This window comes from Saimiri boliviensis, chromosome 9, assembly GCF_048565385.1.
Source record: "Saimiri boliviensis isolate mSaiBol1 chromosome 9, mSaiBol1.pri, whole genome shotgun sequence".
Classification (NCBI taxonomy): Eukaryota; Metazoa; Chordata; class Mammalia; order Primates; family Cebidae; genus Saimiri; species Saimiri boliviensis.
In genome coordinates, this window is record NC_133457.1 from 98,009,597 (window position 1) to 98,023,766 (window position 14,170).

The 14,170-nt window shown below is 51.1% G+C and overlaps 1 protein-coding gene across 4 annotated transcripts in view; it reads left to right on the forward strand.

The window, feature by feature from the left end:
* ZNF341 (zinc finger protein 341) overlaps positions 1-14,170 on the forward strand; it is a 58,699-nt gene extending 44,529 nt beyond the window's left edge. For all 4 annotated transcript variants that reach the window (XM_039479234.2, XM_039479232.2, XM_074406412.1 and 1 more), the window contains 5 exons: positions 1,596-1,692; positions 3,979-4,111; positions 9,501-9,612; positions 10,479-10,549; positions 12,575-14,170. In XM_039479234.2, coding sequence (XP_039335168.1) covers positions 1,596-1,692; positions 3,979-4,111; positions 9,501-9,612; positions 10,479-10,549; positions 12,575-13,104 — 943 coding nt within the window. In that variant the 3' untranslated portion in view covers positions 13,105-14,170. The remainder of the gene's footprint in view (positions 1-1,595; positions 1,693-3,978; positions 4,112-9,500; positions 9,613-10,478; positions 10,550-12,574) is intronic.

The following is a 14,170-nucleotide window of genomic DNA, read 5'->3' on the forward strand; positions in this document are numbered from 1 at the left end:
CCTCCCCAGTAGCTAGGACTACAGGCATGCACCACCACTCCTGGCTAATTTTGTTATTGTTGTTGTTGTTGTTTTGGTAGAGACAGGGTCTCACTATGTTTCCTAGGCTGCTCTTGAATTCCTGGCCTCAAGTGATCCTCCTGCCTTGCCTTCCCAAAGTGCTGGGATTACAGGTGTGAGCCTCCTTGCCTGGCTGGTGTGTGGTTTCAGAGGGCAGTCTGAGGGGTTCCCCTGGGCCTCTCGCAAGCACAGCCTCCCTGGGGTTTCCCACAAGCAGCACTGGTGTAGGAACCACACAGCCTGCCTTTTTGTTTTTGGTGTGAATCGTTCACCTACCTGTGACATTCCCTTACTGATAACTCATTGGGAATAGGTCAATTTGCCTGCAAATGTTCTCTTTTCTTTTTGTCTGATAACACCTTTTCTTCCTTAGCTAGCGCATATTTTCATGATGGGGAGAAGGTGGTGTCTTTTCTCATTTCAGAGTGGTTTGTGGCCTGAGACTGCTGTTGTGAGGACATGTTTATGAGCTGTTTGGCACAGTTGTGTTCTTTGACTCTGTGTTAGACTGTTCTTGCACTGCTATAAAGAAATACCTGAGACTGGGTAATTTATAAGAAAAGAGATTTATTTGACTCAGAGTTCAGCAGGCTGTACAGGAAGCATAGCACCTGAGCTAGCAGATCTGCCTCTGGGGAGGCCTCAGGAGGCTTTTACTCATGGTAGGAGGGGAAGGGGGAGTAGACATGTGACATGGCCAGAGCAGGAGCCAGAGAGAGGGAGAGGGAGGCGCCAGGCACTTTTAAACAGCTCCATCTCAGGAGAACTCACCATCCTGAGGACTGCACCTAGGGGATAGTCCTAAACCATTCATGAGAAATCGACCCCCATGATCCAATCACCTCCCTCTAGACCTCACCTCTAGACTGGGGATTATAGTTCAATGAGATTTGGGTGGGCACACAGATACCAACTCTATTAGGCTCTGACGATCTTTCTCTCTCTCTCGCTCTCTCTCTCTCTCTCTCTTTTTTTTTTTTTTTTTTTTTTGAGACAGAATCTCACTCTGTCACCCAGGCTGGAGTGCAGTAGCATGATCTCCGCTCACTATAAACTGCATCTCCCAGGTTCAAGCAATTCTCCTGCCTCAGCCTCACAAGTAGCTGGGACTAAGGCACGTGTCATCACGCCCAGCTAATTTTTTGTATTTTTAGTAGAGACGGTTTCACCGTGTTGGCCAGGATGATCTCGAACTCCTGACCTTGTGATCTGCCTGCCTCAGCCTTCCAAAGCATTGGGATGGCAGGTGTGAGCCACTATGCTCTGCCTGATTTTCCTTTTTAAAGGTGTCCCTGGCTGCCCTGTGGAGAATGTGCTACAGGAGGCAGGGTGGGGCAGTGTGGCCAGTGAGGAGGCTACTGTCCAAGTCTGAGCAAGAGTCGATGGCACTCAGATGAAGACGGGCAGTGGCAATTGAAAAGAGTGATGGATTTGAAATGAATTAACTGTGGGGTGTTGGCCCTGGGGTGGTGGGTGAGGCTGCTTCCTGTGCCTGCTATGTTTCTTCCCTCACCGTTCCTGCTCCTTCCACTTAGGTGTGTCAAATGCGTCAACAAATACTCCACCCCTGAGGCCCTGGAGCACCACCTACAGACCACCACTCACAACTTCCCCTGCCCACACTGCCAGAAGGTGGGTACCATTGCCTTCTTTTCCGGGGCCCCAGGCCATAATACAGGCGAGGTGGTGGGATGCCCACCCCACCCTCTCCTTTTCTTCTCTCACCTTAGGACACACAGGCAGGGCTCAGGGGATGCTCCACAGATGACACAGTGTCTCCTCTTGGTCATCTCATTCATCACATTCATCACATTCCAGATGTGGCCATGCGGGGTCTGCTGCTGGAGCCAGGCTGGGCCAGGCTGTCCTGGGCTCAGGCCTAGTATCTGAGCAGCAGCCTCCTAGCTTCCTGATATATGATTATCCTTATTACAATTGGTTCTTCTTTTTAAATATTTATTTATTTATTTATTTATTTTTGAGACAGGGTTTTACTCTATCACCAGGCTGGAACGCAGTGGTTTGACCATGGCTCACTGCAGCCTCAACCTCCTGGACTCAGCCTCCTGAGTAGCTGGGCCTATAGGTGTGTGCCACCATGCCCAGCTAATTTTTGTATTTTTTGTAGAGATGGAGACCTACAAGATGGGGCTGGAGGTAAGGGACCCATCCACCTTGATTTTCCAAAGTGCTGGGATTACAGGCATGAGCCACTGCACCCAGCCTAAATTTTTTGTAGAGATGGGGTTCACTATGTTACCCAGGTTGGTCTCAAACTCTTAGCCACAAGAGTGCTGGGATTACAGATGTGAGCCTCCATGCCCAGCCTTGATTCTTCTTCTCAGTGACTCTGGAAGCCTCACTAAAGCCTGTTCCTAATAAATATCAAATACCCAGGAAGTGTTCCAATTTCCAGTTGCCTCAATGCTTCAGCATTTTGTAAAGTTTATTTGAATCAGATTGCAATTGCAATTAATTGATACAACGAAAGTCTCTATTATAATCTACAGGTTCCCCCCACCCCCCGCTCCGACCACTGCTCCCTTTTTTCTTTCCTCTGAATGTATTTGCTGAAGAAACTGGGCCATTTTGTCCAGTGGTGTTCCCCGCAGTCTGGATTTTGCTGATTACGTCTTCCTGGTGTGTTTAACTTGCTTCTTCACTCTACTCATTTTCTTAAAACCATACGTGGCAGATTTTCCAGGACAGCACTGGTTTCGCTTTGGCCTCATTCTAGATGTTTCTAATTATCTAGCCTAATTTTAAGCTTTAGAAGTTGTGGTCTAAGTAAAAGATACCATGAATTGAGCAAGAACCACATGTCAGATGCTGTTCTGAGCATGTAACCGAAATTGACTAGGAGATTGCTATCCCCCTTTACCAGTGGGGAAACCAAGGCAGAAAGGTCACCTAGCTAGGAAATGATGGGGTTAATAAGCAGTGGGCCAGCTGGGTCTGTGCCCCTGACTAATGCTCTACCAAAATGACCACATGAATGAATGCATGAATACACGCCTTTCCTATGCCTGGATTGGAAAGAGATGTTCACTTCTGTGTTTTCTGGCTTAAAAAAAAATTACCTTTCATACAAGAATTAGCCAGGCATGGTGGTGGGCGCCTGTAATCCCAGCACTTTGGGAAGCTGAGGTGGGCAGATCACCTGAGATTGGGAGTTTGAGAACAGCCTGACCAACACGGAGAAACCCCATGTCTACTCAAAATACAAAATTAGCTGGGCATGGTGGCGCATGCCTGTAATCCCAGCTACTCTGGAGGCTGAGGCAGGAGAATCTCTTGAACCCAGGAGGCGGAGGTTGTGGTGAGCTGAGATTGCACCATTGCACTCCAGCCTGGGCAACAAGAGCAAAACGCCGTCTCAATAAATAAACAAACAAATAAAATTACCTTTCCATTCATTAGTAATTTGTTCATTTTCCATTCATTCTTCTACTTGTCAGTCATTTGACCCAGGCTTTGTGCTGGGAAATGAAAACCCCTCTGCCTGCTTGGAGCTTCTGTGTAAGCAAAGGGCTGTGTCATTCAGGAGGTTAAATGCTGACTTAAAAGTGTGGGTGGACATTGAAAGGCAGAATTGGCTTTGCCAGGCATGGTACCAGGGAGCTAGGAAACGTTTGACAGAAGCAGTGATACCCCAGTTGGGTCTTGAAGGATGTGTAAATGTTGGTGAGAAAAGAGAGAAAGGCTGTCTGGGTGGGAAGAACATCCAGGCAAAAGCTTGGGGCAGCCATGTTTTGGCTGGACTTATGGGTAAGTCAGGGGAGCCATGAAGTTCTAAGGGCTGAGGCTGACATTCTGAGTCCTGGCCCCTGGTAGCCAGAAAGGAAGGTGTCCCTACAGGGGCTCGGACAGTGGGGGGGGCCTGGTGAGTCAGACCTGAAGGCCCCTCTTCTCTGCCAGGTGTTTCCTTGTGAACGCTACCTGCGCCGTCATCTGCCCACCCACGGCAGCGGGGGCAGGTTCAAGTGCCAGGTGTGCAAGAAGTTCTTCCGGCGGGAGCACTACCTCAAACTGCATGCTCACATCCACTCAGGTGGGTACCCCGTCCCCGAGAACTCCAGCCCAGCCCCCCCCTTCCTCCTCACTCGCTCCTCATCCCTTTCTGCCCCTCCTCGTCTCCCTCCCCCATCTCCCCCCTCTACCCCATCTCCTGCAGCCCCCTTCTCCTTCCTCCTTCCCATCTCCCTCTAGCCTCCCTCCGCCTCCCTCTCCCCATCTCCTTCTAGCCCCCCCCAGCTTCCCTCCCCTGTCCTTTCCCCTCTCTTTCCAGCCCCCTCCCCCTTCTCTGTCTCTCTGCCTCCCTCCAGCCCTCCTGCCTCTCCCCTTGCTCCTGCTTCCTCCCGCCTTCCTGGCCCCTGACCCACCTGCCTTAACTCATGAGCAAGGGGTTCCCACCACCACTGGAGCAGAGAAGAGCCCCTGGAGGTGGTGTGTGAGGGACTCTTGACTCTGCCCCCTGTGGTGGGGACGCTGCCCTCACTGTAAGTTCCACCCCCCCCAATCTGGACAAACCCCCCTCTCCTTGTTTCCCCAGCTGAGACACAGTGACATTTTCTTTTCTATTAATCTTTAGATGTTTTGTAATTAGTTAAATTTTTTAAAATTGTTTTTTAATTGAAAAGGATCTAAAGATTGAGAAAACCTGAGGGAAAGTCCTGGACAGGACAAAAGCATATGTAATAAAAATAAACTCTCTCCTCTCACTTCAGATAGACAATCTAATGTTTTTCCTTTTGTTTTTCTTTCATAGGACCTATAGCAAAAAATACATTTCCTATTGCAACCCGGGAAGCACATTATACACACAGAATGTATTGCAACAAAAGTTTTTCAAAGCAGTAGTTTCTGTTTTGTCCTGTTCAATTTTATTTGTTCGCTTTAAGTTCATTTATTTGTTTATTTATTTTTGAGACACAGTTTTGCTTTTGTCACCCAGGCTGGAGTGCAATGGTGCAATTTTGGCGCACTGCAACCTCCACCTAGATTTAAGCGATTCTTCTGCCTCAGCCTTCCGAGTAGCTGGGATTTCAGGCATGCCCAACCACGCCCGCTACTTTTGTATTTTTAGTAGAGATGTGGTTTCTCCATGTTGGTCAGTCTGGTCTCTAACTCCCACCCTCAGGAAATCTGCCCGCCTTGGCCTCCCAAAGGGCTGGGATTACAGGCATGAGCCACCATGCCCGGCCGATTCTTTTATTTTTTATTTTTATTTTTTTTTGAGACAGGGTCTCACTCTGTCACCCAGGCTGGAGTACAATGGTGTGATCTCACTACAACCTCTGGCTCCCAGGTTCATGCTATTCTTGTGCCTCAGCCTCCTGAGTAGCTGGGATTACAGGCTTACGCCACCATACCTGGCTAATTTTTGTATTTTTGGTAGAGACACGATTTCACCATGTTGGCCAAGCTGGTCTCAAACTCCTGACCTCAAGTGATCCACCCGCCTTGGCCTCCCAAAGTGCTGGGATTACAGATGTGAGCCACCACATGCTCGGCTTATTTTTAATTCTTTTTTTTTTTTTATTTGAGACAGAGTTTCGCTCTTGTTACCCAGGCTGGAGTGCAATGGCGTGATCTTGGCTCACCGCAACCTCCGCCTCCTGGGTTCAGTTAATTCTCCTGCCTCAGCCTCCTGAGTAGCTGGGATTACAGGCACGCGCCACCATGCCCAGCTAATTTTTTGTATTTTTAGTAGAGACGGGGTTTCACCATGTTGACCAGGATGGTCTCGATCTCTTGACCTCATGATTCACCCACCTCGGCCTCCCAAAGTGCTGGGATTACAGGCTTGAGCCACCGTGCCCGGTCTATTTTTAATTCTTAAAATAACCACCAGCAGGGTATGACTTACAGTTTGCAGTTTGCAAAATACTCCTAATTCTCTTCCCCAAAAATAACTAGTGTTAGTGGTCTCATCTGCATTCTTCTAGTTTTATTTTATGCTTATAAAAAATGCTTGCTTACTTTTGCAAAAATGAGCACATACTATAATTTATATGCCTTTTTTTCTTATATACCTTGACAATGTTCTCCAGGGAATGTGTGCTTACAGTTCCCCTGGAAGCTAAATTCTGTGGGCCCCCCTCCTCTGGACCCCCCAAAAAGATTTTACCAACAGCGCTTTCTTTTTCACATTTGGATAGTCTTTCTCAATGAATTTTTCTTCTTGTATTTAACCAGTTCTCTATGTATGAACCCGTGTTTGTTTGTTTGTTTGTTTGTTTGTTTGTTTTGAGAATGAGTCTCACTCTGTTGACCAGGTTGGACTGCAGGAGCACTATTTTGGCTCACTGCAACCTCCACTTGTGGGTCCAAGCAATTCTCCTGCCTGAGCCTTCCAAGTAGCTGGGATTATAGGTGCGTACAACCATGCCTGGCTAATTTTTGTATTTTTAGTAGAGATGAGGTTTAACCATGTTGGCAAGGCTGGTCTCAAACTTCTGACCTCAGGGGATCCCCCTGCCTCAGCCTCCCAAAGTACTGGGATTACAGGTGTGAACCACCACACCTGGCCTATGTATGAATCCTTAAATTACATTTCAGCTATTAGTTTGTGTACAGCGTGCTGTGTGGGTCCCTTGGCAAGCTTTTGGGAGTGTATCTGTAGTGTACATTCTTAGGAGTGGAAATGCTAGGGTAAAGTGCACGTGTAATACTGAGTTTCAGTTTGGGATGATGGAAAAAATTTTAGAGACATGGTGGTGATGGTTGCATAACAGTGCAAATGTACTTAGTGCCACTAAACTGTATACTTAAAAGAAGCTTAAGATAGTCAGTTTTCTGTTATGTATGTTTCTCCACAATAAAGAAAGAAAAAAAAGTAATACATTGTAACTTTGATATCACCAAATTGCTCTTTGTGGTTTTTAAAAACTTATTATTCAAAAGTAATACATGCTGCCAGGTGTGGTGGCTCATACCTGTAATCCCAGCACTTTGGGAGGCCAAGATGGGTGGATTACCTGAGGTCAAGAGTTTGAGACCAGCCTTACCAACATGGTGAAACCTCATCTTCTAAAATTACAAAAATTAGTTGGGCATGGTGGTGTGCACCTGTGATCCCAGCTACTTGGGAGGCTGAGGCAGGAAAATCGCTTGAACCCAGGAAGAGGAGGCTGCAGTGAGCCGAGATTGAACCACTGCACTCCACCTGGGTGACAGAGTCAGACTCTGTCTCAAAAAAAAAAAAAAAAAAAACACACACCACAAAATTAATACATGCTTATTATAAAAATGGAAGCAATATAGGAGTACATAAAGTGAACTGTTAAATTTCCCTGAAGTTGTAGTTGCCACCGACAGTTTGGTCTGTCCACTCTCTCTATACCTCCTGTCTTTCTCTTTGCATCTTCGGTTATGTACAGAGACACACGGCTACGGCTTTTTTGGGGTGTACGGGTTGTATTTTCTCTTTCTTTTCTTTTCCTTTCTTTCTTTCCTTCCTTCCTTCTCTCTCTCTCTCTCTCTCTCCTTCTCTTTTCTCTCTTTTTTGAGCTTCCATATCCAGTAGGGATTATATTTGTTTCTAAGATGAGATTGTGTTAAGCTGTTCTATTGCTTTCTTTCCCCCTGGCAATATGTCCAGATCCTTACAGATCAGGGAACAACAGATTGACCTCTTTAATCTTTTTTTTTTTTTTTTGAGACGGAGTTTCTCTCTTGTTACCCAGGCTGGAGTGCAATGGCGCGATCTCGGCTCACCGCAACCTCCGCCTCCTGGGTTCAGGCAATTCTCCTGCCTCAGCCTCCTGAGTAGCTGGGATTACAGGCACGTGCCACCATGCCCAGCTAATTTTTTGTATTTTTAGTAGAGACGGGGTTTCACCATGTTGACCAGGATGGTCTCAATCTCTCGACCTCGTGATCCACCCACCTCGGCCTCCCAAAGTGCTGGGATTACAGGCTTGAGCCACGGCGCCCGGCCCCTCTTTAATCTTTTTAACGACCACAGAGCATTCCACAGTAGGGACTAGAATTTCCGTATCAACTGCATTGACATTTTTTCAGAAATACTTTATTCATTCCAGAGGGGGAAGAGAGGAAATAATGGCAGGAAGTCACAGCAGCCCAGAAATGGCCCGCTCTATCCAAAGGCAGGCTGTGACCTCATGGGAACTTTGCAGGTACCTCCCTTGATTTCCTGTGGGTTCCTCAGGTTGCCCATCAGGCGAGAGCTGCCCCAGGACAGGTTTAACAGCAGGAAGAGCTTGGGTAGCTCAGATGGGCTCTGGATCACACTGCTGGGCTGGAATTTTAGCTCCCCCAACCACAGGGGTAGCCCCTGAGCCAGTCCCTTCACTTCTTCGAACCTCAGTCTTCTCATCTGTGAAACGGGGATGATGGGAGCACATGCCTCCTGGTTTGTTGGAAGGATTCAGTTAGATAAGGTGTGATTGCTCATCCTCCAGGGTGGACCCCATTGTCATAAATGCCGTGAGGCCACCTTGCTACTCAGGCCACGCCTCAGATTCATCCTTGACTCCCCTCCTCCTCTCACAGCCACAGCTAATCCAGTAGCAGGGGCTGCTGCCTCTGCCTTCCCGCCATGGCTGTCCTGGACCGCTTCCTGGTTATCCTCACCTCCACCCTCACCCCCTCAGTCTGCTCTCCACACGCAGACAGAGGGAGCCTGTTAAAAGCTTACATCAAAGCCCTTTCCTTCGCTGCTCAGGCCCTCTGGTGGCTTCTCTTCTGGCTCAGAGTAAAAACCAAACCTGGCCGGACGCAGTGGCTCACGCCTGTAATCCCAGCATTTTGGGAGGCTGAAGTGGGTGGATCACTTGAGGTCAGGAGTTCGAGACCAGCTTGGCCAACATGGTGAAACCCCATCTCTACTAAAAATACAAAAATTAGCTGGACGTGGTGGCACATGCCTGTAATCCCATCTCCTCAGGAGCCTGAGGTAGGAAGTTGCAGTGAGCTGAAATCTCACCACTGCACTCCAGCCTGGGTGATAGAGCAAGGTTCTGTCTCAAATTTTAAATAAAGCCAAGTCCGTAGCTCAGCCTCCCAGGTCCTCCCGGGCGGGCCTTGGCTGCCGCGCTGGCCTTACCTTCTGCCTGGTTCTCTGGCTGCACCAGCCTCCCTGTGGCTCGTGAGCACCACCAAATGCACTCTTGCTTCAGGGTCTTTGCACCTGCTTTCTCTGCCGCCTGGACCCTCTCCCAGATCTCCCTGATAACCTCAGGTCTCTCCTCACATACATGGCCTCATCAGAGAGGCACACCCCCCCCCCCGACCATCCTTGTCCCTGGCAAATAGCCCCCTCTTGTCCCTGGCAAAACAAAGCCACGGAGATGAGAGAGGCTATTTTCCCCCCGGCCACCTCCCTTCTTGAGGCGATGCTGCCCAGCGGGCACCCTTGTGCTCCAGATTCCAACTCCTTCTGATGGGTGCTGGTGCTCCGTCTGTGTCTGCTGCAGGTGAGAAGCCCTACAAATGCTCGGTGTGTGAGTCTGCATTCAACCGCAAGGACAAACTGAAGAGACACATGTTGATCCACGAGCCCTTCAAGAAATACAAATGCCCTTTCTCGTAAGTAGAGGCTGCCATGCATGGGGGTAGCTAGTAAGGCACATTCTCCAGCAGGGCTGCCAGGGAGGGCGAGACAGATGGCAGGCCCGAAGTCAGGGTTCTTTTTTTTTTTTTTTTTTTTGGTGAGACGGAGTCTCACTCTAGGCTGGAGTGCAGTAGCATGATCTCGGCTCACTGCAACCTCTGCCACCTGGGTTCAAGCGATTCTCCTCCCTCAGCCTCCCAAGTAGCTGGGATTACAGGTGCCTGCCACTGCACCTGGCTAATTTTTGTATTTTTAGTAGAGATGGGGTTTCACCATCTTGGCCAGGCTGGTCTTGAACTCCTGACCATGTGATCTACCTGCCTTGGTCTTCCAAAGTGCTGGGATTACAGGCGTGAGCCACTGCATCCTGCCTTTTTTTTTTTTTTTTTGAGACAGGATCTCACTCTGTTGCCCAGGCTAGAGTGCAGTGATGCGATCTCCACTCACTGCAACCTCCGCCTCCCAGGTTCAAATGAGTCTCCTGCCTCAGTTTCCCAAGTAGCTGGGATTACAGATGCGCACCACCATGCCCCGATAATTTTTGTATTTTTAGTAGAGATCAAGTTTCACCATCTTGACCAGGCTAGTCTTAAACTCCTGACCTCGTGATCCACCCACCTCGGCCTCCCAAAACGCTGGGATTACAGGCGTCAGCCACCATGCCCGGGCAGGTCTTTCTCCTTTTATCTTCTGGGCCCTACCTGCCTCACTCTTTACCCTGCCTCCTTGACCAGCCCTTAGGGTGGACAATAGTGTCCCTTGTGTTCAGGGCTAGTGGAGAGGCCAGCAAGAGGGTCCTAAGCTTGGTGAACTCCCCCTGACCGGTGGCTTTGGGTTTTAGGACGCACACAGGCTGCAGTAAGGAATTCAACCGGCCGGACAAGCTGAAGGCCCATATCCTCTCCCACTCTGGTAAGTGGCTCATGGGCCTGCCAGGAGGGTCTGGTTCAGCTCTAGTTCACTGGGGTAGACCCTCCAGGAGGAGAAAGAGCAGACATATCCCGTGAGCCTGGATTTCCCTGCCTGGCACATTCAGTTATATGGGCCATGAGCCAGGCCTGAGTTAGGGCCTTTAGGGTGAACAGAGATGAATCAGACATAGTCCCCCAGTCCAAGGAGGAAGCTGACCTGAGCAGAGATGACTCAGTCGGAACAGTGCCCAGTGTGATAGAGGTGTGGACCAGGTGTGGAGGGAATCAGCCGGGTCCAAGACATAGCCAGGAAGCTTCCTTGATAGGCAGGGTAGGGCAGGGGTCTCCAAGCCACTCCTCAGTTTCTCAGCAGCTCCTCAGAGCAGCCTGGCTGGCTTTCCACATGCCAGTCGAGGTCGAGAACAAGGTTCTTCAACCCTGGCACCATCGACATTTTGAGCCAGATAATTTTTTTTTTTTTTTTTTTTTTTTTTTTTTTTTGAGACGGAGTCTTGCTTTATTGCCCGGGCTGGGGTGCAGTGGCGTGATCTTGGCTCACTGCAGTCTTCCCCTCCCCAGTTCAAGTGATTCTCCTGCCTCAGCCTCCTGAGTGGCTGGGATTACAGGTGCCCACCACCACGCCCAGCTAATTTTTGTATTTTAGTAGAAATGGGGTTTCACCGTGTTGGTCAGGCTGGTCTAGAACGCCTGACCGCAAGTGATCTGCCCACCTCAGCCTCCCAAAGTGCTGAGATTACAGGCGTATGCCACTACGCCCGGCCTGGGCCAGATGATTTTGTCCTGGGGCTGCGCTGTGCCCTGCAGGATGTTTAGCAGCATCCTTGGCCTCTACCCACTGAGTGTCAGTGGCATCCCCTCACAGTTGTGACAACCAAAAATGTCTCTAGGCATTGCTGAGTCCCCTAGGGGGTAAAGTCTCCCCTGTTTGAGGAGGTTTACAGAAAAGCGTCAGTGGCCAAAGAAAGTTTGAAAACTGGGAGAGTAGGTCAAGGACTTGGACACACAGGGCTGAGTGTGAGTCTTGGCGCTGCAGCTTTCCTGCTGGGTAGCCTCAGGCAAGTCACTGCCCCTCTCTGAGCCTCCATCCCAGCAAGGTTGAGGGGGCCAAAGGCATGTGTGAAAGGTGCCCGGCTCAGGGGGACTGTGGGCTAGAGTTGACTTCATGGTGGACGTGGAGGCACCAGTGATTTTTGAGAACCAACCATATGTCAGGCAGAAGGAATCAGACAGGCAGAATGCCACCCTGCCCTCCTGGGATGCCTAACATTTAGTGGAAGAGACAGAAAATAACCATTGAACAAAGAAACACATAACAGCGAAGTATGCTGAGGGCCAAGATGGAAATAAACAGGGTGCGTGTATCAGGGAGGCCCCCCTGAGGAGGTGGCATGATGGCTGAGTCCTGAGGGATGAGAAGGGCCAGGAAATAGCTTCCTAGAGTGAGGGAGCATCCAGTACTAGCCTCGAGGCAGGGACAAGGAAAGATGGGTGGGAGGACTGGAGCACAGGGAGGAGAGGGAGAGGGGAAGGGGAGGAACTGAGGGCTGAAGGGGAGGATCAGTCAGCCCCAGTGACCACGAGAGGTTGGGGACGGGTTATGGCATGCTTGTGTGTGTGTTTTGCAGACATCTCCAGCTGCCCTGTGGGGGATGGTGTGGGGGCTGGGTGAGGGGGGCAGAGCAGAGCAGAGATTGCTGCCCTGGTCACCCAGGTGAGAGAGGACCTGGCAGAGCGAGCCAAGGTGCCAGGAGTGAGCGGCTGCTCCAGGCAGAGGAGACCTGCAGGTGCACAGCCGCAGAGGCAGGAGCCAGCGGGCGCCTCTGAGGACAGTGGGTGTGGCTGGCACAGAGAGTGGCCGGGAGAAGGCAGGTGACGAGGGTGGAGAGAGCTGGAGCCAGATCATACAGGCGCCGTGGGGCAAGAGCCTGGATTTGATTCCAGCGCAGGGCACTGTTGCAGGGTGAAGGTCTGGATGCTTCTCATTGACTTTCCCTCACCCCCCCAGGCATGAAGCTCCACAAATGCGCCCTGTGCAGCAAGTCCTTCAGCCGCCGTGCCCACCTCGCCGAGCACCAGCGCGCCCACACGGGCAACTACAAGTTCCGCTGTGCTGGCTGCGCCAAGGGCTTTTCCCGCCCCAAACACCTCAAAGATCACCGCTGCCGTCCTGGCCCCCAAAAGGACAAGGACCTGCAGACCCGGCGTCCCCCCCAGAGGAGGGCAGCCCCCCGCAGTGGCGGCACTGGTGGGCGCAAGGTGGTGACCCCCTTGCCTGACCCGCTGGGGCTGGAGGAACTGAAGGACGCAGGGGCTGGGCTGGTGCCCGAGGCTGTCCCTGGCAAACCGCCCTTCACAGAGCCAGACGCGGTGCTGTCCATCGTCGTGGGTGGTGCAGTGGGTGCGGAGCCGGAGCTGGTGGTACCTGGGCACACGGAGGGCCTGGGCTCCAACCTGGCTCTGGCAGAGCTCCAGGCCGGGGCCGAGGGCCCCTGTGCCATGCTCGCTGTGCCTGTCTACATCCAGGCCTCGGAGTGATGGAGCTGGCTGGCTGTTTCCTGGGCAGGCCTGTTGCTCATATTTGGGTCCGGGCAGACTGGAGATCCTTCCCAGTGGAAGCGAGCCATCAAGACATTGGCAGAAATCCTGCTGAATGTCATTCATAAACCTTGGCCTGTGGCCGCCCTCCCGTATCCTTACTCCTGCTACAAAGCCCTGGAATATTCGGGGTTGTGGGCAGGGCTGCCCACGGCAGATCCCAGGGAGGAGAGAGATGGCCGGAGCCTGAGCAGACTGGGGTCCGGCTGTCAGGCTGGTGACTGGGCCCCCTAGGAGAGAAGACAGGGCGGTCCTGCCCAGCCTGCCTCCAGGCTGCCTCCTGGTGGCCTCTAGCCCGCTGCTCTTCAGGAAGCTTGCCATGGATGGAGTTTATCTATTGGACCTTTTCACAGACAGTTCCCCACAGCATCCTCAGACAGCTCTGTGATGTAGGCTTTTAGGAGGCACTCAAGTATCATGGCTAGACTGCAGCTATGAGACAGATCTGGTTTCAAATCCAGGAGTTGCCACACACTTGCTGTGTGACCTTGGGCAAGTCACTTCACCTCTCTGAGCCCCGTGTTCCTCATCTGTACAATGGGGCTTACGATGCTACTACCTCATAGGGTTGTCCTGGGGATCCAGTATGATGAAATGCGCAGGGGCTCAGTATGGCGCCTGGCATGCAGAAAGTGCTCAATAAATGTATTTATCATAACGTGTCCAGGTGGCTTGGGCCAAGCTGTGGCAGTTTCCTTTTTTGCCCCTAAGTGGCAGCACTCCCCTCTGAAGCTTGTGGTGGCTGAGGGGTCCTGGGTGGTCACATGGGGGAGCCCTGGAGAGATGATAAGGGAAGCAAGGCCGGCATGGCAGCTTATGCCTGTTATCTCAGCCCTTTGGAAGGCCGAGGCAGATGGATCACCTGCGGTCAGGAGTTCGAGACCAGCCTGGCCAACGTGGTGAAATCCCGTCTCGACTAAAAATACAAAGATTAGCCAGGCATGGTGGTATGCACCTGTAGTCCCAGCTACTTGGGAGGCTGAGGCAGGCGAATCACTTGAACCTA